Genomic DNA, 20,277 nt, shown 5'->3' on the forward strand with positions numbered 1-20,277 from the left:
CGGAGTGGGTTATCAAGTTTACCCATTTTATTTCTGTAAATTTTATGCTGGTTATTACAGCTCTTTACGATCACAGTTGACACGCGAATTCATGATTAAGATCAAAGTTGCACCTATTATAAATTCATCAGTCGAAATTCATGTAGTTTGAACCGAATGGAGAAAATTTTGCAGGACGAAAATTTGAAGCCACACGGAAACGAAGTAAGGCGTTTCCTAGCGGGCTCAGCTTTTCTCCAATATCCTAACTGAGCACAAAACTTCAGAAACTTCTTTTGACACGCTGATAAATAATGGCATTTTGCTTCAATATGACTATAAATAGCTGGAACGAGGGGAAGCTCCCACAAGAACAGCTTGTTGAAGAAGATGAAGTAGGGTGCAGATGCGTGCAGCCTAAAGTATATTTGTCATACGATAATCCCAAGACATTTTCTGTTTCTATAAACTTGAGATGCGCCAACACGACCGTCTTCGGCCCCTACACCCACCTCCCTCCAACATCCCCACACTTCTTTACTTGTCGTTATTCTTGGTCCTCACGTCCCATCTGTTGCACAAAGAGACTCGATAAGTAGCAAGAGTTTGTGGATGTAGTTTTCTGCTGCAGTGAGTTCTCCCAGGCTATATTCTATTTGTTATATATTTTCTTTCCAATACTTCATATCTCACGGGTTGGAGAGTGTTTTTCACTGAGGGAACGTTTCCGTACGAGTATCTGGAAAGAAATGAAAAACTTTCTTCAGAAACTCGTGAGAACTTGCACGTTTTCTTTGTTAATACATTGCTGGGGCAGTCGATAACTTAGAAAGTACTCTTTCAGTATTATTGTCACATTTCTTCAGCTGATAATGCATTAAACGGGCGAGATGGCCGTGCTGAGAGGGGCGCGCAGCTGTGAGCTCGCATCCGGAAGATAGTGGGTTCGAACCCCACTTTTGGCAACCCTGAAGATGGTTTTCTGTGGTTTCCCATTTTCACACCAGGCAAATGCTGGGGATTTACCTTAATTAAGGCCACGGCCGCTTCCTTCCCATTCCTAGGCCTTTCCTGTACCATCGTCGCCATAAGACCTATCTGTGTCGGTGCGACGTAAATCAAATAGCAAGAAAAAAAGATAATACGTTAGTATCATTCAGGTACAATACAATATAATCAAGAATTGAATTGAATCAGAAAGCTCTTCCATGTGGTGATGAAGTAGGTTATATTGTTCCGTTTCGTGAAGAAATGGCCAGATCCGTTCCATTTCCCAAGAAAACGTTTGTGCAGTTCCATTTAATATTAAAAAATTTTCATCAAAATTCTTCGAATTCGCTTACATACTTAACACATTTTACTGGTGGACATGGTAAATTTACAGGTTACTGTATTTTCAACGATTTAAAAACAATCACCAGAGGGATACCTTTGTAAGTGTCAATCAAAACAAACAGTAGATCATATTTTTCATTGTCCACTACATGCTATCAAAACGAACCATGTGTTAGGACACCTGAGCTACTGCAATGTAAAATTTTCCCCGCCCGTTTCTTATATATTCAGCTTTTAAGTGTTTCATAGATAATGTTTTCGACTCATTGTAATATCCTTTGCAATTTTTTATTCTACTACGTAATGCATTAATAACATGTAATACTGTATTCTTATAAACTATATCCTAAACATACTTCAGGTAAAGTAGGGCTGCCTTCCTTGAATAATAATAATAATAATAATAATAATAATAATAATAATAATACGTGTAATAAAACACAGCTGCAAAGGCGGGCCTCCAGATCTCCTTTGAGAAGGCGAAATTCATTACAAACATCAAACTGGCGCCAGGTGAGCTAGAAGGGACACTTGGAAAAGTCAAGCGGGTTGAAAAATTTAAGTATCTTAGTGAATGGATAGAACCTAACATGTCCGAAAAGGAAGCCTTTGCATCACGCATGAATAATATTGAAATGGCTTACCATCTGACTAAAAATGTCTATAGCAAACGATCTATATCTCTGAATGTCAAAATCAAACTCTATTGCACTGTCATCCGGCCAGAGGATCTATATGCAGCGGAATGTCTCGCCATGAACAAAAAAGGCATGATGGAGAAATTGGAGGCCAAGGAAAGGAAGATTTTGAAGAAAATCCTAGGTCAAGTCAAGGACAACGGCGAGTTTAGGAGACGGCACAACCAGGAGTTGTACTCGCATGTGGAGAAAATGGGAAGTTCCCTACATGATCTGTCAGTCCATAGGCTCTAGCTGGTGGCTTATTTACAGTGGTAAAGAATCATTTTTAAAGTGGCCATTCTAGTTATATCCCTGGCCCAGTTCAAAATTAAGTTTAACCTGTTGGTTATTCAAGAAACAGTTACATTCTTCTATACACGTAGGAAATAATTCCAAAACAAGAGAGCCTATGGAGGGAATCTCAAGAAAGGAAAGAAATAATGTAAGAGTAATAATAATGTTATTTGCTTTACGTCCCACTAACTACTTTTTAAGGTCTTCGGAGACGCCGAGGTGCCGGAATTTAGTCCCGCAGGAGTTCTTTTACGTGCCAGTAAATCTACCGACACGGGGCTGTCGTATTTGAGCACCTTCAAATACCACCGGACTGAGCCAGGATCGAACCTGCCAAGTTGGGGTTAGAAGGCCAGCGCCTTAACCGTCTGAGCCACTCAGCCCGGCTAACGTAAGAGTAAAGTATGGAAAATATTTGTCTGAGAGTTAAAATAATGCGAGAATGCTGTATGTTTTGATTTCAGAAACGATGAATGAAGAGCTGTTCCGCTTTGTGAATACTTACTCTTGAACCTCTGAATACAATATTACTAGAAGCGTGATTTCTTCGCATTAACGAAAAATGTGACAAAATATAATTTGAAGCGATTCTGATATATCTTAATGAATTACCTGATTCTTTTGCAAAAATTAGCAATTCCGTTTCCGCGAATTAAAGCGACAAGGCCAGTTTAAGGCGAAATTTACTTATTTTGGGATATGTGCGAAACTGCAACGAGCTTGAAATGATATTGGAATATCAATTGTATGTGAAGAGAATGGAAACAATAAGTATTTCTCGATTCGACAGATACCTTTAAGTTTTAATAGTTTAGGAAATTCCTATGGTATGACCATATGGGATGAAAGTGTCATGTATTGCGTTATCTTGGTTAGCGCATTATTACTATAGTCCCAATAAAAATTATATAAGGAATAATGAACCGGGCGAGTTGGCCGTGCGGTTAGGAGCGCGCAGCTGTGGCCTTGCATCCGTGAGATAGTAGGTTCGAACTTCACTGTCGGCAGCCGTGAAGACGGTTTTCCGTAATTTCCCATTTTCACACCAGGCAAATGCTAGGGCTGTACCTTAATTAAGGCCACAGCCATTTACTTCCAACTCCTAGGCTTTTCCTATCCCATCGTCGTCATGAGACCTATCTGTATCGGTGCGACGAAAAGCCAATATTGTAGGAATAATGAATGAAGAAGCCTTTTTCGTGGACAATCGAGAATTTCTTCTGATGACTCAGAGCACAGTTCTCTGCGAACCGTAAAGAATTTCACCTTATTTTCTTGACACGGCATAAACCCAAAAGCCATACATTATCATGTCTATAAGTACGGACCGTGAAAGCATCAATGGCAAGATTATCTATACTGTTTCTATTTATATATCTCTTTCACACAAATAATTCAGAAATCGCATTAACGAGACTTTTTATGAATAATTGTAGAAATTGATTATAGCGAAATTCAAGCGATGGTTCAAGCCCTATTTCGCGAAATAACACTAAAAGTAATCCTCTCCACCAAATGGAACATGAATTACTGCGAAAAAGGTATGGCTCTAAATATACAGTAACTTAACACTGCGCTACAGGTGGTATTTGTCAACTAATCCCTCACCTGGCGTAAAGCAGTATAGAGTTGCAACAACAATATATGGGTTGCATTGTAGAACTAGAGTTGGATGTCCATATTTTAGATAGTTCTGTTTTCCTTTGTAAAGACTCTGTATTCACACCAATTTTACCGATTACGAATATGATTTATTATAAAGTAATGAATATACTCAGTTTTCTGTTGTAAACGTCAATGAAAACTTAACAATGGTGGTGATAAATTCTTCTATTGAAATTTATACAAACTTGTGCCAATTACAATGGTAAAACTGTAGTATCCCATTATGTATAGTGTTCCGGAATGTGAGAATTAGAATGGTTAACCATAGTATTGCATAATGTTGTAGTATATTTAGTATCTACAGAAATAAATGAGTGATGAAGTGTAGGGATGTTTAAATGTAGATGTAAAAGTGACAATAGACTTGAGTTAATTAGGCATTTCCAGGCACACTAGGAACTTGAAAAACATGTCACCAGAGAACAGCGAACCTCTTATACCCAAGAGCTCTAAAAAATTTGAAAATTCCCAACGCTCCGAGACGGGGGGATGCGCGGTTCGAAATAATTCTAAACTTAGAGTTAGGAGCAAAACAGCTCAAACTCGGAAACTTATTTTCCCAAGCGATGACATACAGTTTCTTGAAAAGAGAAGTTACTTTTTAATATCAAACCCAGAGAACAGTTTTGCAATTTTTTCAATATATTGAGATAATCTATAGCCTACTAATAAATGGCAGTCGAAAGGTGTAGTGGGTAGTGTGATTAGCTGCCACCCTCGGAGGCCCGGTTTCGATTCCCGACTCTGCCAAAACAATTTTAAAAGTGGTTCGAGGACTGGAACGGTACCCATTGAGCCTCTGGAGATCAACTGAGTAGAGGTGGGTTCGATTCCCACCGTAGCCATCCTGGAAGTGGTTTTCCGTGGTTTCCTACTTCTCCACCAGGCAAATGTCGGGATGGTACCTAACTTAAGGCCATGGTCGCTTCCTTCCCTCTTCTTTGTCTATCCCGTCCAATCTTCCCATCCCCCCGAAAGGCCCCTGTTGAGCATAGCAGGTGTGGCTGCCTAGGCGAGGTACTGGTCATCCTCTTTAGTTGTACCCCCCGATCCAGAGTCTGAAGCTCCAGGACACTGCCCTTGAGGCGGTAGAGTTGCGATCCCTCGCTGAGTCCGAGGGAAAAGCCTACCCTGGTTGTAAACAGATAAAGAAGGAGAAGAAATGAGAATATACAACGATATTTAGCCACCCCTTCCAATGTAGTGTTATGCAACCCACAATATTCCTTCCGTCCTGAAAACATCCGCCCTGCCGGTATGCTCATACAACACAACTGGATATCTTGGTATTTACCGCATCACCATGACAGGACGCCGTGTTATTATAGTCGTATTAAACGCTGGAAGACATGCGTGTGCCTTCTAGATATATTAACCTGACACGCCGGCGAAACACTAAATTGTTATTGTGACCGCAGTAAACCTAACACATACTGTAAGCTGCGCAGTGTGCCCTGCGGAACACTAGTGTTGTTGGTAAAGGCGTGGAGGAACGAGCTTGCATGTCGGGTTGGAGGTTCGAGTCCGGGCCGAGGATTACAAATTTTTGAAATATTTGTTTAATACTTACCGCATGCATTGTAAGTTCAATAACCGCTTTCATGCAAATTGCGTGTGAATGAATGTGTTTGTGGCCCTAAATAGGGACGATTGGTTAGCAGGCTGGACGCACACTGACCGAATATAATAGAAACAGAACTGCCCTGACAATGTTTTATCGCAGAAAATGTTCGATGTGATGAACGTTTTGGTTTATGCATATTCGGGTCCGGTGTCCGATAGATCGTTTTTCGCGCTGAAGCATTCCAGGTGTAATTGCTCGGCAGGCGTCCACGATGAGACGCCAGATCTGGTCGCGGTTTTCCGGCGCATGAGTGTAAACGACGTTCTTCAAATGTCCCCACAAGAAGAAGTCTAACGGCGTTAAATCCTGTGCTCTGGCGAGCCAAGGAGCAGGGCCTCCTCGTCCTTTCCACTTCCCTTGCAACTCCTCGTTCAGATGGTTACGAACGGGCAAAGTATAATCTAGTGGAGCTTCAATCTGTTGCAACCACATCGTCAAACCATCGTGTATGAGAACATCCTCCAGCAGCAGTGGGAGTTCCTGACGCAGAAAGTGCAGGTAGCGCGGACCCATCCAATGGCCCTCAAAGAAATAAGGTCCAATCAGGCGATCCTCCAAGATTCCACACCAAACATTCACTACCCATCGTACTTGATGGTCCGCCTGTCGCACTCAGTGAGGATTGTCCGGACTTCAATAGTGCATGTTGAGGCTATTGATGTTCCAATTATTGTGGAAGCGCGATTCGTCCGAGAACAAGATATGCGATACGAATGCTGCATCATTGTCCAGCCTTCGTAATAGCCACCGACAGAACTCCATCCGAGCTTCGAAGTCGCACCCATGGAGCTCTTGGTGTAGCTCAAGATGGTATGAGTGATATGTTCATGCAGTATTCGCCAGACGGACGGTTGGCTGGTGTTCACCTGTCGTGCAGTCACCCTTGTACTGATGTGTGGATTATTACGAGCTGCCTCCAGAACGACCTCTCCTGTTTCACCCTATGTAACTGGCCTATCGCTGACTGGTGGCTGGTTGGAAATCACGCCTGTTGTCCTTAGGCGTCTTTCAACACGGCGGAATGTCGCAGCAACCAGGTGTCGCCTGTTGGGATACCGTTCCTGGTACAGATGTAGTGCCTTGCACGCGTTTAGATTTTCTTCACCATAAATGAGGAGCATGTCAACGTATTCCTCTGTGGAAAACATGCCGAATGACAGCAGTGATTACAGTACATTCAGGCCGTAACCACCGGAGTATGCGCAGGGCACAAGATAAATAACAGCGTCATTCCACGGTGTGAATGTGGCAAACGTGGGCGCGTGTTTACGTATTCAAACATCGTACCGATGCAAAAATATTTTAACGAGCAGGATTCGAATCACCGCTGGCACATTCCGACGATTTGTAGGTGAATGCCTAACCACATCCGCTACGCTACACTGCTGGAAACCTGCTGCTAGTACGATGAGAGCAGAGGATATTCGCCATCCGGTTCGGTGTTTAAGGCATTAATTACTGCACTGCTCTTTCTTTCATTTTTTCTTAATCTGCTCACCCTCCAGGTTTGGTTTTTCCTTCGGACTCGGCGAGGGATCCCACCTCTACCGCCTAAAGGGCAGTGTCCTGGAGCGCGAGACATTGGGTCGGGGGATACAACTGGAGAGGATGACCAGTACTTCGCCCAGGTGGCCTCACCTGCTATGCTGAACAGGGGCCGTGGTGGGGGATGGGAAGATTGAAAGGGATAGACAAGGAAGAGGGAAGGAAGCGGCCGTCGCCTTAAGTTAGGTACAATCCCGGCATTTTCCTGGAGGAGAAGTGGAAAACAACGGAAAACCACTTCCAGGATGGCTCAGGTGGGAATGGAACCCACCTCTACTCAGCTGACCTCCCGAGGCTGAGTGGACCCCGTTCCAGCCCTTGTACCACTTTTCAAATTTCGTGGCAGAGCCGGGAATCGAACCCGGGCCTCCGAGGGTGGAAGCTAATCACTCTAACCACTACACCACAGAGGCGGACTACTGCATTGTTACCAGGTTTCATGCAGTGATTCCCCTCTTCGTTAAACCCGGTCACGAGGCATGACACATTAACGTACTCGTATTTACATGTTAAAAGGAAGTTGCTAGATGATTTCAAGGCGTCATGTTTTGCGAACGGATAATATGTCATTTCGCTAGGGTTCAGAATCGTGTTCAAAATGTGCACACTGAACATTAGTACCATGCAGTATGCCTGCAGGGGAATGGCACCCCTAAAACCACGTGCACGTTAGTTGGTCTGCAGCAAACGATATTGGAAGGGGCTGCTGAATCACACTGTATGTTCAAATGTAAATAGACATAAATTAATGAGGCACTTCCAGGGAACTGGAAACTTCAAATTGAGCTGGGAAAGGAGTGGGGGGGGGTGTCAAAATTATGGTTCAGCAGCAAAATACCACGAATACGCAAACATAAGCATTAATTCATCCGGTTGAAAACTCTTGTTTTTCGTAAGGTGTACAATACATTGAAATCGTATGCTTAGTAATAAAACCTTTGTATTCACTCGTAAAGCAAATCAAATGTTAAATATCTCTGTAGGAGTAAAATAATAATCTATATACTGTACTTAATGTACTCACCTTACTGAATGTATTCATATCATGACCCTTTAACGTGAAGTACGCGATGGACCTGGTCCGTCTGCTTTAAAAAATCACGATCTCTTCCTTCTAGAATCTTCTTTCATCGCTCAACTGTAGTCTTCAAACTTATTGCGATTTGTACGTGTAGCGAATTGCACGACCGTGGCTTGCACGATATTGTCAGTATTTTCTCCAAAGTTTGTGTGTTAATAGTCCGATCTTCTTCTTCTTTCTTAATCTGCTTACTCTTCAGGGTTGGTTTTTCCCTCGGACTAAGCGAGGGATCCCACCCCTACCACCTCAAGAGCAGTGTCCTGGAATGTGAGACATTGGGTTGGGGATACAACTGGGGAGGATGACCAGTACCTCGCTCAGGCTGCCTCACCTGCTGTGCTGAACTTGTGAGGGAAGAGAAGATTGGAGGGGATATACAAGGTAGAGGGAAGGAGGCAGCCATGGTTTTAAGTTAGGTACCATCCCGGCATTTGCCTGGAGGAGAAGTTGGAAACCACGGAAAACCACTTCCAGGATGGCTAAGGTGACAATCGAACCCACCTCTACTCAGTTGACCTCCCGAGGCTGAGTGGACACCGTTCCAGCCCTCGTACCATTTTTTAAACTTCGTGGCAGAGCCGGAATCGAACCCGGGCCTCTAGGGGTGGCAACTAATCACGATGACCACTACACCACAGACAAGAAATAATCCATACTGACTGTTGGTAGTACTCCTGTTTCCATGATAGAAGATTCGATCCTGTCTGCGGTCTGAGACATTCGAGGGCGTTTAAATGCTACAACCACGTGTCGTTGGTTTTGGACGTGCTAAAGAGCTCCTTCTGGGCAAAATTACGACAGATCCATCATCTGATAGGATCAGTAGCAATTCAAGGGATATTGAATATTATTATTGTTATTCTTATTATTTTACGTCCCACTAAATACTTTAGACACTTTTCGGGAGACGCTGGGGTGCCGAAATGTTGTCCCGCAGCAGTTCTTTTACGTGCCAGTAAATCTACCGACACGAGGCTGACATATATGTGAATCTTCAAATACCACCGGACTAAGCCAGGATCAAAACTGCCAAGTTGGGATCAGAAGGCCAGCGCCTGAACCGTCTGAGCCACTCAGCCTGACATTATTACTGCTGTTGTTGTAACACACCTTGAGGTAAAAATCAACTTCTGTTAACCTCTAAAAAGGGGTTTTAGGCATATAATCATAGACAGAGGTAAAGGGGGATCGGAGCATTAAAATGAGAATAGGCATCACAAAAGGAAACAGGTCGATAAACCATGGTCCTTTCCTTCGTGATAGGGTGTTTAGATTACGCAGCGTTCGGGGAGAGTTTGAGATTCAGCTATGTCGGAGAGGACTCAGACGAGAAAGGAGGGAGTAAAGTGGAGCGGAAGCTTAGAATGAAAGAAGAAATGTGGTAGGAGAAAAGAAGGGGGGAAGGAAAGGGGGATTAAGGGAAAGGAGGAAGGGAGGGATGAAAGGAAATATGGGTTGACGGAAGAAAGGAAGAAATAAAGGAAGGAGGAAGTGAGGGAGGAAGGGAGGAAGGACGGAACGAAATAACGAAGGAAGGAAGTAATTTGAAGAGTTTTAAAAAATACGATAAGTCTTACATAAGCATGACATTCTCGAAACTATGATTGATGGTTTATAATGGAAAGCCGCCTGTTAGAAGTAATTTGAAGCAGTTTGTAAGGCTAGTTTCTTGTTTTTCAAAGGAAATATCTCCTCGTACACACTACTGTGCAAAGAATGTAATGAATGTGTTGTTCGTCTACCAACAGAGATGTGCTCATTACTAGAGAAATTATTAGAAATTATAGTACAAGGTTAAATTCATAAGTCTTAAGAAATGATTAAACCACGAAGCCATCTGTGAATTCCCTGGAACATGAACTTTCTCCGGAAAAACTCATCTCCCCCGCAGGCTTCTTTGTGTGTACCATGAAGTTGTCGAGTTCCGTGTTGTGGTCTGACCGCGAACTCTACACCAAGTTCGTACGAGCTACCTGGCTGCTGGTAAACCTTCCTCAAGCTGACTAATATTGAAGGAGCCATTAGCGGGATGTTTCTGAAATATAATGTTAGCTAATGGAATAGACTTGCTGTTTCCTATATTGTATCATTGAATTAAGTAGAAAATATAAATTTGGTTTAAAAATAACATTGGTTTCATCAGCTGACAAATTCATCAGTACTCAAACGATATGCAAACGTGAGACAAATATCACAAAGGAAAACAGGTCAATAAGCTGGGCTGCTGGTCTTTGTGTTAGCTTGTTAGATTACCCAACTTTCGGGCTGAGTTTGATTTTCAGCTCTGCCAGAGAGGATTTAAATCGTGGTATATGAGTTTAGTAAGGGGAAGGGCGTAGGATTCATTGAATTAGATTTACGAATGGCATTGTAGTCGTAGTTAACCCAGAGAAATCAATATGAAAATTTTGCTTCACTAATTATTCAATTTCCTGACTCGATAAAGGCTAATATTAACATAAATAAGACAAAAGCACTGTTAGGTAGTAAAAATGCCGAAGCATTGAACGCAAACCTTATAATTATTGAAATTCAAGAATAAAACAAACAAAGCAGAACTCGTACCTTGGTAGCGACATTACAGAGGATAACAGAGAAACCCACTAAATAAAAGATGTTTCTTGGCAACGAAAGCGTTTACAAATAAAAGGACCTTTTTGGCCAGCAGGTTCATGAACATAGAAATGAGAAAATGGTCAAAACCTACTGTATGTGTTGAACACCTTGGTGTATGTTAGTAAAAACTGGACCGAGCTCGATAGCTGCAGTCGCTTAAGTGCCATCAGTATCCAGTAATCGGGAGATAGTGGGTTCGAACCCCACTGTCGGCAGTCCTGAAGATGGTTTCCCGTGGTTTCCCAATTTCACACCAGGCAAATGCTGGGGATGTACCTTAATTAAGGCCACGGCCGCTTCCATCCCATTCCTAGGCCTTTCCTATCCCATCGTTGCCATAAGACCTATCTATGTCGGTGCGACGTAAAGCAAATAGCAAAAAAAAAAATGTTGACGTTGGAGAAAAGGAACGATATTCAAATGGAAGCAGCAGAGTTGTGGGTATGGACAAGGATGACATGTACTAACTAAACAGAGAGAAAAAATTGGACAGAAAGATCAATGAAGACCATACTCTGCTAAGTAGAGCTGAGGGAGGTATATTCGTGATACAGGTAATTTCGTGATAAATCTTTCAATGAGTATCATGAACATCCCTACTGAAGAATAAGCATGTCTGCTTTACTAGTATTTCCCTCATTTCCCAACAGGTGTCTGCATTGGTCTTTCTTGCTTGTACTAGTCTGCATTTTATGTCCTCCCTACTTCTGCCATCATTAGTTATTTTACAACCGAAGTATCAGTATGCATCTACTTCCTTTGAAAATTCATATTCTAATGTAATATTTCCTGCATCATAAGACTTTGTTCCACTGCACTCCATTACCATTGTTTTGGACTTATTTTTTTCCTCTCGTACTCCTTCACCAAGACTCTGTCCATACCATTCAGCAATCTCTCTAGATCCTCTGCAGACTACGATAAAATAACAGTATCATCAGCGAGTCTCAGAGATTACATTTACTCTCCTTGGATTGTGATTACCTTTGCATTCTCCTCTTTGAATACCTTTCCCGCCTATATAACCGCTGAAAATGAAAGGGGATAAACTGCAGCCTTGCCACACAACTTTTTTTGATTCCTGCTTCGTTTTCAAAGCTCTCGATTGCTATCACTGCAGACTGGCTTTGTACGGATAATTCTTCTTTCTTGGTATCTGAGCCAGATGTCCTTTAATATCTCAAATAGCTTGGTCCAATCAACATGATCGAAAGCTTTTTCTAGATCTAAGAACGCTATGCACCTGACCTCTCCTTGTTAATTCGATCCCCTAAGATGAGCCGTAGAGTCAGGATTGCTTCACGTGTTCATACATTTCTTCTGAAGCCAAAATGATCTTATTCCAACTCAGTTTCAACTTGTTCTTCCATTCTTATATAAATAATGTGTTAAAGTTTCGCAAGCGTGGATTAGTATTATAATTATTCATCGTTTCACATTTTCACAGCAGGCAAATGCTGGGGCTGTAGATTCATTAAGACCATAGTCACTTCCTTCCCACTCCTAGCCCCTTCCCATTCTTGTGTCATCGAAAACCTCCAATGTGTTAGCGTGTCGTTAAACCACTAGCAAAAATGTATTATTATTATTATTATTATTATTATTATTATTATTATTATTATTATTATTATTATTATTATTATTATTATTATTATTATTACGATATCCGATGTAACATTCGAGGTACCCCCGTTTCACGTGACTGGTGAAATTTGACTTACTTGAAGGTTATGGACTTTTTTATACGGTGGTTGATTCAAAAGTCATGCCAACCATTTTCTGCTTTTTAACAAATCTGCCATTACTGAGAATATAATAGATATGTTTGGAAGTGTTTAAAACGTATTTTGTGATGTTGGCACCAGGTGATGCATGGTGGAACTAGTCTGGTGTGATCGCACATCATGGATAATTAACACATAATCCACGGGACATTTCAACTCTTCCCGGACGAAAATTCAAATCTGCCTAATTCTATGTTCTCACTAATAGTTCGTTCTGTCATCAAATTCAACTCAATTGGCTACAAGATATCTATATGATCCCAAAACAATTCACAAACGGCATTCATTACCTGTATTTATTCTAAACATTACCTTTGAATATCCTGACTTGTTTCAAAGTCTACTCTCTCTCCCATTTTAAGGAGTAAAATACAGAAGTAAATCGTAATAAGTCGGCCTCTGTGGTATAGTGGTTAGTGTGATTAGCTGCAACTCCCGGAGGCCCGGGTTTGAATCCGGGCTCTGCCACGAAATTTGAAAAATAGTACGAGGGCTGAAACGGGGTCCACTCAGCCTCGGGAGGTCAACTGAGTAGAGGTGGGTTAGACTGTCCCCTTAACCATCCTGGAAGTGGTTTTCTGTGGTTTCCAACTTCTCCTCCAGGCAAATACCGGGATGGTACCTAACTTAAAACCATGGCTGCCTCCTTCCCTCTTCCGTGTCTATCCCCTCCAATCTGCTCTTCCCTTACAAGTTCAGCACAGCAGGTGAGGCAGCCTGGGCGAGGTACTGGTCATCCTCCCCAGTTTTATCCTCCAACCCAATGTCTCACATTCCAGGACACTGCCCTTGAGGCGGTAGGGGTGGGATCCCTTGCTTAGTCCGAGGGAAAAACCAACCCTGGAGAGTAAGCAGATTAAGAAAGAAGAAGAAGATCGGACTCTTAACACACAAACTTTGGAGAAACTACTGACAATGTCGTGCAAGCCACGGTCGTGCAATTCGCTACACGTACAAATCGCAATAAGTTTGACGACAAAAGTTGAGCGATGAAAGAAGATTTTAGAAGGAATAGATCGTGATTGTGCTTGGGTGACTGCCTTAATCTTGTATTGCTGTATGGTAGTGTGCATGTGAATTCTCTATTTCTTGTAATATTGGATCATAATTTTAAAAGGGGAAAATTTTCTGTTAGGTAAAGTTCCTTCCCTTATCCTCCATTTGTTTATTCTTATGCTCTTGGGCACTTCCCTGCGTATGTCCCTTCCTCCCGGTGTAATTGATGTTCTTCGGGTGTTACGTTCTATCTTATTGATTCTGTTAAGTGTTTTCTTCGTCTTGTTTTGGACGCTTGCATCTTCTCCTCTTGGTAATTTCTTAAGCCAATGGTATACTCTAGTGCCAGCCTTATTTATGATGTGAGCAGTATAACTTAGATTTTATTATTTTAAGTAATTATCACTCACCAATATTGCATTTTTCCTCCCCCCTAAACGCGCTTGTTTTTTCTATTATATATTGAGGCCCATTTGGCTGCAATAGAAACAATCTTGATGGTGCGTTTCTTTATTACCAACCCGATGATTAGTAAAAAAAAAGTTTTAAAGTTTGGAATTGTATTGTAAGAAGTGTTAAGTGGTCAATCCTGAACTGTAGTGGACTTAAATAACTGATATTTAATGGTCCTTTGAAACTCTCTTATAATCAAGAGTGTGTTAGGTGACTGAAGTCGGCAAGCGAAAAATATTTGTTCAAGTTATGTGAAAAATTTCAAAACTTCAAACTCCAGATGAATTTGGGGCATGGTAAAGGTTATGTGTTCTACTATGAAAAGGTATGTGAAAAGTAAATCTAAAGAGAAGTTAGTGTAAAACATGTAGGAAAATTGAAGCCTGAACTCATTCTGAAATGTGGATTCCAAAAGGAAAACAGTGTTGCAGCACAGTGTAAGTTTAAAGGTAACTGTTAACTTCGGGACCTTGAACTAAGTCTTCTATTAACTTCATTGTGTGATTGGTGGTGAATTATGAACGTTGCCGATTTAGGAATGCCTTCACTTCTGCATACAATGGGTATCTGAAGTTGGACTCGGTACCAGTGATTGTTATTTATTGTGGACTGGAACACCAAAAAATTAGCTTAATTTTAAACACTGGACTACCTCAAATTTGTGACGTATGGAAATATGAAAAGCTAAGGGGGGGAGGCAGAAACCGAGGTTTTGTATTAGTCTCCTCTCCACCTACGTTTCCGCATGGGCTGTTACGGCGTAGAAATTTGTGTCAATTATTCTACAACCTAAACTGTGTTCTCACAATTACTTCTTATGCTTCGCCTAGTTATGTTTAATTCTTGTAACTCTTATAAGCCCTGGTTGTTACTGCCACCTTAGGGCAGTAGTGGCAACTATCCGCTGCTCTCCCCCTTTGTCTTGCTCTGTCCAATCAACGTTTTGAGTCGGCCATTTTGAAATACTCTCGACCCCAGAGAGGAATGAAAGCGAAGTCTCGCTCTCGCTGAGGTCCCATCATGGAGAGAAGACGCTTCTGTATTTGTCGCCGCGTTATGTACTGGAGTAGCGGCATGGACTACGGATAATAGTATATGAGGTGGAGGGTTGTGCTCCACACCCTCAGGAGGTCCTTTTTTCATCCTCTCAAAGAAGATTTGTGTCTTTCCTTAAAATTCTTGAAACCTTCGTCTGGTAAACTAGCATGGCTAGGCCATGTTTGAAACTTTTCCACTGCTGGAGCAACCAAACTGTAAGTCTACATCTTTATTTACATTGCTATTTTCATCGGCGGTGAATTACTTCAGGAATTTCTTCGAAGAAACCCTTTTATCATAAAATAAGTGGTGTGCACCGTAAAATTATGATAAACATTCTTGTGAAAATTTTATGAACACTTTGTAATACTATGATCGGGTTAAAATTGTTTTAGTTTACCTTTATTTAAACACGTACTGTTTAACGTTTACATTATGGGATTTAGTGTGTTTTGGGGCAAAATTGTAAAGAAAAAGAATATAGGACATTGTTTTGGTTATTATTATTATTATTATTATTACCAACTTTTGCTGTTCTTCTGTTTCTAAATTATGTTTGTTTTAAAAACTGGGTTATTACATGGGAGTTCCAGTAAGGATTATCATGGTGGTTTTTCTTTCGTGCCAAATTTGTATCTCGTTCCTTAAATTTATTCCTTTTGTTTATCATTTTGGTTGTGGCGTGTGTTTGGGGATGGCCTGTTGTTTATTTTGCCTCCATTTTCGTACCATTGTTGGTCCCCCTACGGGATTAGTTCTCGCCATGTATAACAATTCGTTATGGTATCCTTGGTGATGATGATTGTTTTTTGGAGAGATGATGTGCATGATTTGATATGGTGGACAGCCCCTTGTGATATTGCTCCGTGGTTTTGATGTAGCCCGTGTTGGGTGTGATTGATTACTTTTTTCTGGAGCTCATTTACGCTCATTTCCTTTATTTTCCCCTGGTTATGTTGTGGGGTTTTTCCTTTCCTTATGGGTATCCATATCTTGCCGACCAGCGGTTTTTAATTTAATTTCGTTTATTTAATTTATTCTGTTCAACTTTATATTAATTGAACTTTTACTGTGGATTTAATTATGGTTAATTTAATTTAATTTGATGTTATTGTATGATAGTCTGATTCCTACTTCATTTTCAACGGATTTTAGTTCAGTTAAACTATATTTTATCCTGTCATGCAAATCTTCGAGGATAATCTGTAATTCTTGAACTGTTAATTCACCTTTCAGTTTGTAAATTATATTTTCTTGGATAAAGCATAAGATTTGTCTTATTTCTGCTCAAAACTATTTGATACACTGACAGGTTGGTAACTTGATCCACCGGTTTGTTGTTGTTTTCTACCACCTGGAGGTAAGTTTTAATCTGTTCCTATTTTTCTTTTTTTCTGGGTGTGTAGTGGTGTGTGACTCTTGCACTGGGCCTTCACTATGGGTGGTGCAGTAGTACTGCCGATCAGCTGGGTTGGTATGAGTTACGTAGCAGTGCCATACAGCACTCAATATTTACAGAAGAACAAAGGAAAATGAGCAAGCTATCGGCCTGAATCTTGAACCGTTATTTATACAGAGCATAACGAAGCAAAATACACGTACATAATGTAATGCCACCAACCTGATTTTTATAAATGATGGCATTTCTTCAAGGCATGGTTGCCCGCCAAGCACTCAACTAGATGCTTACCACACAATTTTTACGCACAAGACACACGTCTCACATAATCTTCTTACAAACATTTCATAAATATATTTTAGCTTACATTCTACACACTGATTTTCTTACATTTATTACCTGCAACATAAATTTCTACTTGTTCTCAGATTTTACACTGATATAACAACATATAAATTAAAAACAAAATTACACAGAATTATTTACAACTTCACTCGTCTTCCGATAATATTCACACCATCCCGCTCAGATTTATCAAGCAAAAGAAATTACTTTCGTTCACGTGCTGAGATATGCCGTTTACTACCACTGCTTCGCTGCGGTCAACAATCGCTGAATTATTGTTATTATCAATTGAATACTTATTTCATTTCACATCCAACAATTTCTTACCATACTTCGTCTAGGCTGGTATTAATCCTTAATACGACCAATCTTGAGTTATTCAACACGTTACACACGTAGATAATTGGCCAAGACAAAACACAGGTTTTAACTTATAAAAAATCGATTGTAGAATGCTTGACTATCACTCCGCAACCGTAGCATATGAAATTAGTTTTGACGCGAGAAAAATGTGTAACTGTTACACCGCATTAGCTACCTCTGTTAACCCATGGATCTAATATTTATAATTGGTAAGAAGAGGCTATTGATGCCGATGAAATGGGGAACCCAATTTTGATGTCAGAATTTGACAGAGTTTTGAGAGACCTGCATAGGAAGAAGGCACCTGGAATTGATGACATTCCCCCTGAATTACTGACTGCCTTAGGAGAAACCAGCATGGTGAGGTTTTGAAGATAGTGTGTAAAATGTATGAGACAGGAGAAGTGTCATCCGATTTTCTGCAGAATGTTGTTATACCTATTCCCAAGAAGGCCGGTGCTGACAAGTGTGAAAACTACCGCACCATTAGTTTAGTATCTCACGCCTGCAAAATTTTAACACGTATTATTTAGAGAAAAATGGAGAGATAAGTTGAAACTGAGTTGGGAGAAGATCAATTTGGCTTCAGAAGTAACGAAGGAACACGTGAAGCAATCCTGACTTTTCGTCTGATCTTAGAGGATCGAATTAAGAAGGACAAGCCCACATACATGACGTTCGTAGATCTTGAAAAGGCATTCGATAATGTTGATTGGACCAAGCTGTTTGAGATTCTGAAGGGGATCGGGCTCAGATACCGAGAACGAAGTATAATCTACAATCTGTGCAAAAATCAGTCTGCAGTGACAAGAATCGGGGGCTTTGAAAATGAAGCAGCAATCCAGAATGGAGTGAGGCAAGGTTGAAGTTTGAACCCCCTACTTTTGGATGTTTATATACAACAGTCAGTAAAGGAAACCAAAGAGGAATTCGGGAAGGGAATCACAATCCAAGGAGAGGAAATCAGAACCGTGATATTTGCTAATGATATTGTTATTATATTTAAAACTGCGGAAGATCTGGAGAAACTGCTGAATGGTATGGACAGAGTATTGGGTAAGGAGTATATATTGAAAATAAACAAGTCCAAAACAAAAGTAATGAGGTGCAGTTGAACGAAGTCGCAAGACGCAGGAAATTAAATTAGGAAGTGAAGTCTTAAAGGAAGTAGATGAATATTGTTACTTGGGTAGTAAAGTAACTAACGATGGCAGAAGTAAGGAGGAAATAAAATGCAAACTAGCACAAGCAAAGAAAGCCTCTCTTAAGAAGAGAAATTTCCTCACTTCGAACATTGATATAGGAATTAGAAAGAGGTTTTTGAAGACTTTCGTCTGGAGTGTGGCATTGTATGGAAGTGAAACATGGACGATAACTACCCCAGAAAGAAACAAATGGAATAGAAGCTTTCGGAATGTGGTTTTACAGAAGAATGCTGAAGGTGAGATGGATAGATCGAATCACGAATGAAGAGACACTGAATCGAATTGGTGAGAGGAGATCGATAAGGTTAAATTTGACGGGAAGAAGAGATAGACTAGTAGGACACATTTTAAGACACACAGGACTTGTGCAGTTGGTTTTTGAAGGAAGTGTAGATGGTAAGAACGGTAGGGGTAGACCAGTATGAATATGAAAAGCAGATTAGAGCAGATGTAGGATGCAGCAGTTACGTAGAAATGAAAAGGTTAGTACAGGATAGGGTGGCATGGACAGATGCATCAAACCAGTCTATGGACTGATGACTCAAACAACACATCTATACTATTCACAATAATTGGGGCATCACGAACTTCCTGGTCCCATAATTTTAATTTACTTCTAATATGTTTTCAGTGCTAAAGCGCGGGTTGAATAAATCATTTCTCCCACTCCTGACAGACATAAACACATGGCGTTCTCTGATCAAAACTTTCCCACGGAATCACTGAATCTTACTGACTTGTGCCTGAAGGTAAAGACTAATTTCTTAATTACTTAGAAATTATTAGGTATTCCACCTTGCCAACTGAAGTTTCAATTGCGGCCTGAATCGTCATCGAAATTTGAAAATGACCACGGATGACGGGTATTCTCGAGTCCTTCCGAATATTCTCCCCTAGGATCTTGCAAATCTGGATTAATTTTCTGCCCAAGGAGACTGTAATCCTTTCTTAAAGCTCTCATCTGGTGGCCATTAATTATGAAGAAGACACGGGGTGTTCCTCAAGTGATGATACAAAAATGGATGTGGTGTTTCTAACGACTTAGCTCTCGGCTATGGTGGCTAGTAGGTTTAGGGGTCCCTTAGATGACTGTGAATGATGGGTTCAATACATAACATTACAAGTTCTGTGAATTGAAACTTACCTGGTGAGAAGTCCGTTACTATGTCACTCCACACCTGTTACAGACGAGCGTTATCGGTACTCGATTCTCACCATTCGAACCGCTGTTAATAAGAGTGCGATTCTTGAAATGGAAAATCACTTCTTTGTGATTCAGATTCTATCTGAGACTGGATGTCCCAGGGATTTTATCGCGATAGCAGCATTCGGGTAAAACTAAAATTTGTTTTGCTTTTGTTTTTGGCTTTTAGATTGGAATAGAACAGTCCATTACCCTAGTTTCTAATCTCCAGAAACTGAGGAGAGAGTATTAGTTTATTGTAACCCAAATTATTTTGGTTCATGTATCTTAAATGATCCTTATTATAGTTATTTATATCTATCAATTAATTAAATATTATAATTAGAACTAATCGTAAGAAGTGCTCCATCCTTAAGTCCAGAATTGAAATCCCTGGACTGGGCGCACATCGAACCCAGGGCCTCTGCTTCCCATGCACCATTTGGCTCTCATATTGATATTCAGCAACACAAATGAACGTTATGTGAATTAAAATTTGTGTAGTGAGAAGCGAGTGAAAATTTCGCTCAAATATCAGACCATAGCTGCTGTAACCGTGTGATATATTCACTGCCTTCTCAACAGTAAAACCACGTCCAATGCATGTGCGAATTTTGGAACGGTAGGTCACATCCTGTAGGTGTGAATTCAACGCAAAATTGGAGATACCAACACATGAAATGGTAGATTTA

The 20,277-nt window shown here is 40.8% G+C and overlaps 1 protein-coding gene across 1 annotated transcript in view; it reads left to right on the plus strand.

Moving 5' to 3' along the window:
* The window catches only part of LOC136863829 (beta-alanine transporter-like), a 767,558-nt gene that overhangs the window by 28,375 nt on the left and 718,906 nt on the right, over positions 1–20,277 (plus strand). Inside the window, exon 3 of the mRNA XM_068226105.1 lies at positions 10,095–10,186. Within this exon, the coding sequence (XP_068082206.1) occupies positions 10,095–10,186 (92 nt within the window). The remainder of the gene's footprint in view (positions 1–10,094; positions 10,187–20,277) is intronic.

Source organism: Anabrus simplex, chromosome 2, assembly GCF_040414725.1.
Source record: "Anabrus simplex isolate iqAnaSimp1 chromosome 2, ASM4041472v1, whole genome shotgun sequence".
Taxonomy (NCBI): Eukaryota; Metazoa; Arthropoda; class Insecta; order Orthoptera; family Tettigoniidae; genus Anabrus; species Anabrus simplex.